The 12,009-nt window shown below is 36.5% G+C and overlaps 1 protein-coding gene across 1 annotated transcript in view; it reads left to right on the forward strand.

Moving 5' to 3' along the window:
- Positions 1-12,009, forward strand: part of SPAG17 (sperm associated antigen 17) — a 234,388-nt gene that overhangs the window by 163,588 nt on the left and 58,791 nt on the right. Inside the window, exons 27-29 of the mRNA XM_046019408.1 lie at positions 91-214; positions 2,479-2,657; positions 4,584-4,743. Coding sequence (XP_045875364.1) covers positions 91-214; positions 2,479-2,657; positions 4,584-4,743 — 463 coding nt within the window. The remainder of the gene's footprint in view (positions 1-90; positions 215-2,478; positions 2,658-4,583; positions 4,744-12,009) is intronic.

Raw genomic sequence — 12,009 nt, forward strand, 5'->3', positions numbered from 1 at the left:
GCTTAAACACTCAGCAAGTACTTGCCTAGTCAAAATAAATCAGTAGCTCATTTAGAAAATGACAAACAATTATTGTTAAATTATTTACAGGAAGAAGTAGAACCAGAACATGTTTTGCAAGAGACTCCTTACGTTCCTACCTTCCAAAACCTAAATGTGTCTTGCCCCAGTGGACTCCTGGTGACCTTCATTGGGCAAGAGTCTGCAGGTGAGTGTTAGCCAGCATGGGGCTGGGAGGGAGTGGGGCAAATGTCATACAGAAAACAGTTGAATCACCATTGAAAACGTGTATTTTCATACCAGTTAAACATGTTGATAATGAACAATAGGCTAATAGTAATAATGACTAGCATTTTTTGAGCCCCCAGCCCTAAGTACTTAACATATATAAAAATACACAAATATGGTAAACTAAGTTCTAATAATTCCATTTTACAAAATAAATCGAGGCTTCAGGAGGTTCCTTAACTTTCTCAGTTCCTAAGTGGCAGAAATTAAAGGTCATTCTTGGTCAGTGATGCAAGGCCAGTAGACTTTTAACAACTTTGATGGGGTGGGACCCTGTCTTTCTGGCTCTACAGAGGGCCACAGGTATAGTGATTTGCTGGTCTGATCAAATCAAAAGACAGCGAGCATAAAGTAAGTGGAGGCAAGTGCAGGTTATGTGGTTAAAGGATATCAGTCTTGTTCCCAGATATTAGAATGTAATTTTATTAAGTCTGTTATTTTCGTACATGCCCTCTAACTCATTAAGATGACTAAGTAAGTACAAGTAGGACCTCTTTAATTAACATGATGGGGCATCCACATTAGTGACTGAATTTGAATATCACTGATATGGAGGCCCACTCTTGAAGTAGAATTAGCAGATGCAACAAAGCAAGCGCTGGCCTGGGACTTGAGTTATATATGTGACCCTTTCAGTTGCTTACTAAATCTGGACCATGTTTCTCCATCTGATAAAAGTTTTGGGGAGGGGAGGCGAACCATAAGAGACTATGGACTCTGAAAAACAACCTGAGGGTTTTGAAGGGTCAGGGGTGGGAGGTTGGGGGAACAGGTGGTGGGTGATGGGGAGGGCACGTTTTGCATGGAGCACTGGGTGTTGTGCAAAAAGAATGAATACTGTTACGCTGAAAAAAAATAAATTAAAAAAAAAAATAAAAAAAAAAAATAAAAAGTTTTGTTGTACCAGTGGATCCTGACTTTAATTCACAACCAAATATCCTCTTTATTATAGTTCCCTTGTGTATACCATATTTGAAAAAAGAGTATCTATCAAAGAAAAAGAGTCGAAAACTAATTCAATGTCATGTTTACTTGCCACCTAAATGCAAAGAAGCTAAGTGCTGTAGTTGGTCTGGTTTGTCTTAATTTTGTTTTTCTTCATCTGAAACTCTGGAAAGTGAAATTATCTCTCTTAAAGGGTTGTTGAGGTGGGCTGAATAAAATACATATACAAAGCATTTAACATATGTAAACATCTCAGTAAACGCTTATAATGTTATTGTTACTAAAATTTCTGTGACTTAGAGGGTATCATGAAGGGCCCTCATTCCAAATATTTTGCTAACAGCCCAATATAGCCCCTGAAATGCCATCATTACATGTTGATAAACCACTTCGTAAGTTGAGAAGAGGAAAGTATTCAGTTAGCAAAAACTGAATAGTTACTGTATGCCAGAAATTCTCAATGATAATATTTTCTTTTGAAGGAAACTACAAGGTGTTTTTCTCCTTGATTGCTAACTAAGAATAGAACCTTGAGAAAAATCTGGATTTGGTTAGAGATGAGGGGATTATGTTAACTTTGAAAGGTGATGAATGGTTTAGCAAGGGCAAGCCTGAGTAACTTCCCCTGGGGCTCCTGACAACCAAGGAACCCCAGAACAGCACTGTGCATGCAGGGCAAGAGCTTACTCAAAGGCGAGAGAAAAGTACCCACAGGGAGAAAAGGGAACATCTACGACAGCAAAACTCTGCTTCCCTCCTAATTTTGCCAGGGATATCCTGGAATTCCTTAGAAGAATGGGGGCGCCTGGGTGGCTCAGTGGTTTAAGCTGCTGCCTTCGGCTCAGGTCATGATCTCAGGGTCCTGGGATCGAGTCCCACATCGGGCTCTCTGCTCAGCAGGGAGCCTGCTTCCCTCTCACTCTCTCTGTCTGTCTCTCTGCCTACTTATGATCTCTCTCTGTCAAATAAATAAATAAAATCTTTAAAAAAAAAAAAAAAAGAAGAATGGACTATACATGGAGAAGGTACCTATTAAGTACTTGTAGATGACCTTATTCACTACACTTGACTATAACAAGGCAGCAAAACACCAGTGCTCTGGGCCATCTATCAGGTTATGAAAACTGCCCTATTATTCACATGTAGACAGAAGAATGAAAAAAAAATTAAGGAAAAAGATAAAACGCCAGCTATACAGCATTGCCCAGTTCACAGAAAGGCTTTCTTTCTTTTCTTTTTTTTAAGATCAGAAAGTTATGGATGAGGAACCCACCTGGGACATCATGGTCCGGCAGAGCTACCCCCAGAAGGTGAAGCACTATGAATTCCACAAAACGGTGATGCCCCCTGTGGATCAGGAGGCCTCAAGAGTTATCACCAGGCAAGGCACTGTTGTCAAATACATGTTGGATGGATCTACACAGGTACGGAATGTTAGATAAATATCACTCCTTCTTGCGGCAAAGTACAATACAAACAGCCTGGGGGAAAAGAACAGTGTTATGGTAGGCAAGAGGGACAACTCGTTTGAAAATGGAGTCACACTTAAAATGACAAATGGAGACTAGTATTGTTTTCTGTGTGATACAGGATACAAACAAACTTATTTTTATATATGATCCAGGACCAAATACAGTGTTTACCTCCTCCCCCTCTTAAGGCACCTGAGAATAATTTTAAAAATACTTTTAAATAATAGATTCATAACGGTACTGGAAAACAACCAAATGGGCCATCAGTGGATCAGAAGATTAGGAGAATTTCTAGAAAATGCAAGTCAGATGAGATCAGACCAATGGAGAAATAAAAGCAAAGTTTAAAGCAAGTACAAGAGAAAACCTGCAGCAAAATTAAAAATCAGTTCTAACACACACATTTCACAGATGGAGCTCTGCACCCAGACAATTAAGTTAGTGTCCCCAGTTAACTCACTACTACCTGGAGGGTAAGAACCAGAAGTCACAATATCCAAAAGCCATATGGCCTGCTCTATACCTCCCCAGTAATTGTTTCTGTAATCAGAGGATACACCACCAAGGAGTGAAAAGGGATTCTCAAGGGGACTGATGACCATGCATGCAAGAATCATCAACCTTAGAGAAAAACCAACTGCATGAAAGTAAATTACAGAATAATCAAAAAATTAAAGAAATAGCATCTAAAAATAAGAATAAATAGTTAAACAAAAAACTTGAAGGTGAGTAAGAGTAACATAGGCAGAGACTTGAGAGGTTAACACTCTACAAAATAACAATAAAAAAAGTTACTGTGGAAAAAATAAAGAGTTCTTTGATATTAAACACAATATATTTGACACAATTGTGTGTCAAATCACCGTGTTGCAGTGATATATATATATACACACACACATACATATATATATGAAACTAATACAATATTGTATGTCAATATACTTCAATTAAAAATTTTAAAGGAGAAAAAAAGAAAAACAGTTGTGAAAAATTAAGGTGGGGAAGTGGATTAAGGGGAAGAGAAGAGTTATGAGACGTGGAAAAGGGATCTGAAAAATACAATCTCCGGAAGAAGAAAATAGTGGAAGTGAAGAGGGAAAATAATGAAAGAAATAATCTAGGGAATTTTCCCAGAGTGAAAGAAAGAAAGAAAGAAAGAAAGAAAGAACGAACTTCAGATTAAACAGGACAGTCAAGTGCCAAGCAGAATTGATACTAATTATCTTTAAAAGATCATCACGTCATAGTGCAATTTGGGGACTGCACAGGTAGACAATCCCAAAAGCTTCCTTAAAGAAACCAGTTACGTCCTATAGAATGAGAACTGAATGGACATTAGATTTCTCATTAGCAGCACTGGTAGGGGTTTTTGTCATGTTCATATGTTCATTGGTAGGCTATAGATACTGATCCGGGTAGATGTACTGATGATACCTGTAGACGAGATACATACTAGAGATAGACGTTGATAGAGACTAAACATTTAAACATGTGATAAAATTTGAAATGTAGTTATTATATACGCTGAAATAGGGCAGGTAATTTTCTAGTTGCATAGAATGGAGGAAATAAAAATAAAACAAATAAATACAAAAAAATAAAAACTCAAGTCCGTCCAGTAAAAGACAAGATATAAAAAGAAAAGAAACAACATAGAAGGTAAATGGAAAACCATAAATGATATTATCGTGCTGGTTATTAAGCTATAATCCCTGAGCTCCACAGCTACCATCCTAAAATATGCTTTGTGCTTAGTCTGGAGGTCTGCAAACAGACCTTCGGATTGACTTTAACCTATGCCAGTGTTAACACAGTGTTAAATGTTAACCAGCCTCTTCCTTGCTTCTGAGAATGTAGGAACTTCTGCTTTTCCTTCAGGTTCTCTTTGCAGATGGCGTTGTGAGCAGTAGTCCTGATTCAGGTCCTGTTTCTCCTCCTGTTGAAATGCCACCAAGTCCTCATAGTGGAGACTTGATGGATACAGTTTCTCAGCAAAAGTCAGAAACAGCTCCGTCTGAGATTGTCATTCCAAAGAAAGGTAATAATCGAAGCATCTCAGTTGATGATGGGTTTAATAAATCTTACACTTCTCATCTTTTCCATGTATATATTCAAGTATGCTCACATGTATACATGTGTGTACATCTTAATTGAATCACAGCATTACACACTGTTTCATGAACTGCTTTTTTCTCTTAGTAATAAATAATGAACTTCTTCTTGTGCTGTTATATACTCTTACACAGCATTAGCTCGAATGCCTGGGCTACTGTTTTATGGTTAGTTGAGGAGATCAGTGATATCAAGGTACTAACTAGGCTTCTCTGGTTCTCTGGACCTTTTCCTCTGAGCCGCGAGCTGGGAAAAGGCCACACCAGCTCTAGGTGTGAGGTTCTCATGTGATAACTCTCAAAACAAAAAACAAAGAGAGTGAATATAAGAACTTTCAAGTATCTCTTTTTGCGGGGAGGAAAACATTTCCAGATTCCACTCCCTGTCCCCACCAGCAGTCCTCCCCTTATATCCCATTGACTAGACCTAGCCAAGGACCTAGGGTAGGAAAACAAACATCTGACATTTCTGAATTTTTTTCTCAGGAGATGAGCAGTACTATTTGGGGAAAAGAAAATTGGATAACAATTGAGTAAGCAATCGATTGTGCCTGCCATAATCTAATATATGAAATTGTTCTAATCAGAGATAGTTTCAATTGACACCCCCGCCTCCAATGCAGTATGAAAATATTTGTTTCCTCATACCCTTGCCAATGCTGGATTTCCTAATTAATTTGATTTCATAGATAATTAACAATATTTTTATTACATCAATTTACATTTTTTTATTACTGGTGAGGTTAAACATCATTTTTTTCTTTTTGTGAATTTTCTATTCACATATTTTCTCAGCTTACTATTGAGATGTTCATTATTTTCATATTTATTTGTAAGAGATGTGTGTTTGTGTACCAGGCACAGTTCTGAATACTTTAAAATATTAAATCAGTTAATTCTCATAGCAACTCTGGTTGCTATGTATATATTTTAATAATTCCACTTTACAGATGAGGAAATTGAAACACAGAGAGGTTAAGTAACTTTCTCGAGGTCTCTCAGCTATTAAGTGGTAGAGCTGGGACTGGAGTCTGGGCATCTGCATCACAAACTTTTCTCAATTTCTCATGGAACTTAAATGATCGGAGACCAAGATTTAATCTTCTTTGTTAATTTCACACATCTTCCCACAATAATCAGTAACCTTGCATAGAGGCAAACTGAATTTCCTTTTCAGTTACTCAAAATTTAAAGAAATAGACTTTCCTTTAGTAGTAGCAGAGGGTTCTTGGTTGAAGTGAATGAAGGCATCCTCATTGCTTTCAAACTTCCCAGCTCAAAGGTTCCCCTCCTCTTCTGATGGGAGAGGACTTGGTGTAAGGGTAGCCACTTCTCTTAGAGCCCGGTGGGGTTTCAAAGGGCTTCTGCCTCCAGCATAGTGTGCTCCAGGTTTCTTTAAATCCCGTCCATCTAAGATGATGTATTCACTTAAACACATACACACGCGTGCATGCGCGCGAGCGTGCTTACACACACACACACAGGAACTAATAGACAATTTTTTTTTTAAGAGCGATTTTAGGTTTACAGAAAAAATGAGCAGAATGTACAGAATTCCTCTATACTTCCTCCCTACCTGGCTCAAAGTTTTCTCTATTTTAAGCACATGTGTTATAATTGATAAACCAATATCAATACATTGTTATTAACTGAAGTCCATAGATTGCATTAGGGTTCATTCTTCACATTGCATAGTTCTGAGAGTTTTGCCAAATGCATAATGTAGTGAATCTACCACTACAATAACATACAGAATAATTTCACCCCCTGTGAGAAGAAAAACAAACCTGTGCTCTATTGATTCCTTTCTCCCTTCATCTTCTCCCCAAAACCAGTACCAAGGAGCTGACACTCTCTTTTCCCCTCTATCCAGAACCTTGGAACCACCAATCTACTTTCTGTTACTATAGATTTACATATTCTGGACATTTCCATTAAAGAGAAGCATACAACACTGGCATCTTTTAGTTAGCATAATATTTTCAAGGGTCAGCTCTGTTGTAACTTGTATCAGCACTTCATCTTTATGGTGGAGTAATATTCTGCTGTATGGATACACCACAGTTTGTTTATCCACTCATCCACTGACGGACATAGAAGTTGTTTCCACGTTTGGGAAACTGCAAATAAAGTTGATATGAACATTTCTTTACAAGTTTTGGTGTGGACATATATTTTCATTTCTCTGGAGTAGATACCCAGGAGTGGAATTGCTAGAATAGTAACTGTGTTTCTCACTTTGAGCACCTGACAAACTTTTCCAAAGCAGCTGCATTGTTTTCCATTCTCACCAGCATGGATGAGGGGGTTCCTATTTCTTCACTTTCTTGCCGACACTGTTATTTTCTGTCTGGAGCCATTCCTTTTGTTTTCTTTTTAAAATTTTATTTATTTTTGATTATTATTTCGGGGGTATTGTGTTCCTGCTTAGGCATTAGGATTTTATTTTATTATTTATTTTTTATTGTGTTCTATTAGTCACCATATATCATTAGTTTTGCTTTTTTTTTTTAAGATTTTATCTATTTATTTGACAAAGAGAGATCACAAGTGGGCAGAGAGGCAGGCAGAGAAAGGGGGAAGCAGGCTCCCTACTGAGCAGAGAGTCTGATGTGGGGCTCGATCCCAGGACCCTCAGATCATGACCTGAGCCAAAGGCAGAGGCTTAACCCACAGAGCCACCCAGGTGCCCCTACATCATTCGTTTTTGATGCAGTGTTCCATGATTCATTGTTTGCATATAACACCCAGTGCTCCATGCTATACGTGCCTTCCTTAATACCCATCACCGGGCTCACACATCCCCAAAGCCCCCTTCCTTTCCAAAACCCTCAATTTATTTCCCAGAGTCCATAGTCTCTCCCACTATGATTTCTCCCCCTTCATTTCCCCCTTCTAATATCCTCCATGCTATTCCTTATGTTCCACTAATAAGTGAAATCATATAATTGACTTTCTCTATTTGACTTATTTCACTTAGCATAATCTTCTTCAGGCCCATCCAAGCTGATGCAAAAGTTGGGTATTCATCCTTTCTGGTGGCTGAGCAAAATTTCATTGTGTATATGGACCACATCTTCTTTATCCATTTGTCTGTTGAAGAGCATCTTGGCTCTTTCCACATTTTGGCTTTTGTGGATATTGTTGCTATGAACAGTGGGGTGCATATTGCCTATTTTAACTACATCTGTATCTTTGGGGTAAATACCCAGTAGTGCTATTGCTGGTTTATAGGGTAGCTCTATTTTTAGAGTGGTATCCTATTTTGATTTTGATTTGCATTTTCTTAATGGTTAGTGATGTTGAATACCTTTTTACGTACTTAGTGGATATTTGTCTATCTTCTTTGGAGAAATTTCTTTTCAAATCCCTTCCCCAATTTTGTAATGGATTATTTGTCTTCTTACTTTTGAGTTGTAAGTATCTTTTGTGTATTTTGGATACAAGTTCCTGATCAGATACAAGTCAGGTATATGATTTGTAAATATTTTCTTCCAGTCTTTGGGCTATCTTTCCATATTCTTGATGGTGCCTTTTCATGGTGTTCATTTTGTTGAAGTCCAATTTATCTGGTTTTTATCCTCTGGTTGCTTGTACTTTTGATATTATAGCTAAGAAATCATTGCATAATCCAAAGTCACAAAGACCTATTTCTGCATTTTCTTCTAAGAGTTAAAAATTTTTAGCTTTGCACTAGGGGCTTTTATATTCACTTTTATATAATTTTTTATATAATATGTGATGGGGTCCAAATTCATTCTTTCGAGTTTATTAAAAAGACAATTATTTCCCCCATTGAATTGGTTGGCACCTCAGTCAAAAATCAATTAACCATAAATATTAAGGTTTAATTTTGGAGTCTTATTTCTGCTCCACTAAACTCCTATATGTTTATCCTTTTGCCAACATCTCATTGTCTTGACTGCTATAGCTAAGTCTGAGTCACCCATGTTTGTTTTCCTTTTTAATGTAGTTTTGACTATTCTGGATCTCTGGCATTTCTGTGTGAATTTTAGGGTCAAATTGCTAATTTATGCAAAAGAGGCAGCTGAGATTTTTATAGAGATTCCACTGAACATGTAGGCAAATTTTGAGAGCCTTGACATCTTAAAAATACTGTCTCTAATTCATCAACTGGGGATATCTTTTTATTTATTTAGGTCTTCTTCAATTATATTCAGTAGATTTTTATAGTTTTCAGTATACAGTTATTAACAATTGTTTGTTAAATTCTTCCTATGTGTTTTATTCTTCTTTATCCTATTATAAGTGGAATTGGCTTTTTTAATTTTGAGGTTGTTCATTGATGGTATACATCAATACAATCTATTTTTGTATTTTGGCCTTGTGTCTTGAAATCTTGCTGAACTTTCTTACTCTAATCTTTTTTGTTTTGCAGCAACTTTGAAAATAAGATCCCAACCCCCAGTGTTTGTTTGTTGTTGCTGTTCTTGCTGTTCTTGCTGTTTTTTTAGTGACTTTCCTGAACTTATTCTTGCAAGTCTCTCTCCTTTGTCCTGTGTGGCTACTAAAGTCTCTGTGTGTTAGCTTAGTGATCAGCTAATGATTAGGCAGGGATTTACTTACATGCCTCAAGCCAAAAAGCCTCCCAGCCTTTGCCAAGGGAATATGTGTACTTATTGGGCATTCCTTCTTTACTCTCACAGTTTAGACCCCAGCCCTAGCCTCAAGGACAGCCAGAGGTGAGATATTCGGTATTTCTCAGGTCTTTCCTGAGCATGAGTACAAACCTCCATGTGCATCTGGCCACAGGAAAATGTCAGAGTTTTTCAAAGTTCCTACAGTCATCTCATTCCCCAGCTTTTTCTTTGAAGTTTTTAGTTCAGTCTCTTGTTTGCCCCACCTATTATTGCTGCCTGAGACAGCCACATTATGAAAAATAGCCACCGATTGTTTGGACAAGGCCCCCAGAATGAGGTTGTTTACAATGAGTGAATTCTAACTCAGGTCAGAGTGAGGATTTTCAGGGAATTTTCAGAGCAGTCGAATAATGATGAGTCTCTGGGAATGGGGCTTTTAAGTAGAATTCCAGGCCTATTGGCCCCCTCGAACAGCTGCCACACCATTGGTTTTCATAGTTACTGTGATTCCAAGGCTACTGTTTTTCAAGGCTATTGCACAGTTGGAGATGAGGGAAGATGAAGGATGAGAATTGGGTAAGTTATAACACAACAAAGCAGTTGTTCTTACTGAGATTCAGCTGATTGTTGTAATTCTTTGGTTTATTTCCAGATTTCTAAAAGAGTTGATTTTGATAATTTTTTTTCCAGTGTTGCCACTGTTTTTTTTGAAGAATGGCTTTTTGAAGATCCTCTCTTGCCGTACAAGAAGTGCTTCTGCCATCTCACAAGAAATACTATTTAGTATTTTCATTATTTTTTTAGCTCTAAATATTTTCTAATTTCCAGATGACTACCTTTTTTTTTTTTTAAGATTTTATTTATTTGACAGAGATCACAAGTAGGCAGAGAGGCAGGCAGAGAGAGAGAGGAAGGGAAGCAGGCTCCCCGCTGAGCAGAGAGATGGATGCGGGCTAGATCCCAGGACCCTGAGATCATGACCTGAGCCGAAGGCAGAGGCTTTAACCCATTGAGCCACCCAGGCACCCCATGACTACCTTTTTTTAAAAAAAATTTTATTTAGATGACTTCCTTTTTGACCCACAAGTTATTTAAACATGTTTCTAAATTTCTAAAACTATAAAGTATTTTTAGGATTTTTTAATAATTGATTTTTAACTAATCTTTTGAAATTCGTTGAAACGTGATGTATAGCCTCAAATATGGGCAAGTGTTTAAAAAAGTCTGTGTATGATTGACAAGGGCATGTATCCTGTAGTTATTGAGTATATTGTTCTCTTTATAACTGTTAGATCAAAACTGTTAGCTGTGTGATCCAATCTATTTCAAAGTTCAGCAAACTTCTCTACAAAGGGCAAGATAGTAAATTTTTTTTTTATTATGTTCAGTTAGCCAACATATAGTACATCATGAGTTTTTGATGTAGTGTTCAAGTATTCATTAGTTGCATATAACACCAGAGTTTATTTAGACTTTGTGAGCCATATTGTCTCTGTCACAACTACTCACCTCTGCCACTGTAGCATGAAAATAGCCATAGACAATACAAAATTAAATGAGCATGGTGTATTATGTTTAAAGAAAGCTTATTTATTGACACTAAATTTTGAATTTCATATAATTTCATGTATCACAAAATATTTTTCTTTTTTCTTTTGATTATAATTGTATTATAATTAATTTTCTTTTAATTATATAGAAATGTTAAAAGAAGTATTACTTCACAGACTACAACAACAGACAGCAAGCCACATTTGCTTGACAGGTCAAAATTTGCCAACCATTATTGTATAATCTCACAGATATTTTTAATCTGCTCTATCAATTTATTCAGCAGAAGTATGTTTAAATAAGGGCAGAATAATCTATCCAAGGCTATCCTTCTTATAATTTAATATTTATCTCTGAAATTATTATATCTTTTTAATATTGCTGTAATATTTTTCTTCATATACTTTGAGGATGTGATTTTATTAACTTATAAATTTAGATATCTTCATGGTAAATTTAACTTTTTATCAGTATGCAATGGCTTTTTGTTCTAGGATTCTTTTTTGCCCTAATGTCTATTTTGCTTATATTATCATCGCCATACCAGCTATCATTTAATTCCTTTGCAGTATAACTTTTTCATACTTTGTTTTACTTTCAGTGGTTTATGTTTAAATGTATTTGTTGTGAGCAACTTATAGGTGAATATTTTAAAAATTTGATTTGATAATTTTTGTCTTTTAATCAGAGCTTCTAATCCATTTATTGTGTAACAGATATTTTCTGAAAATGTCTTTATGTTGTCCCCATCCTTGGATGATAATTTCACTGGTTACGGAATTCTGGATTGATAGGTGTTTTCTCTCCAGTAAATTGACAAAAATTCTTTAGACTCGTCTTGCTTCCAGTGTTGCTGTTGCAAAGTTGGCTCTTAGTCTAATTGTTGTTGCTGCAACAATAATCTAACTGCCTTGAAAATGTTTTCTTTTTCTTATTATAATTTCAATACAATGTAGCTAGGTGTGAGTTTCTTTTTATTTATCCAAGTGAGAATAAATTGGGATTCTTGAATCTATGGATTAGTATCTTTTATTTATTCCA

This window comes from Meles meles, chromosome 1 (genome assembly GCF_922984935.1).
Source record: "Meles meles chromosome 1, mMelMel3.1 paternal haplotype, whole genome shotgun sequence".
In the NCBI taxonomy this organism is placed as follows: domain Eukaryota; kingdom Metazoa; phylum Chordata; class Mammalia; order Carnivora; family Mustelidae; genus Meles; species Meles meles.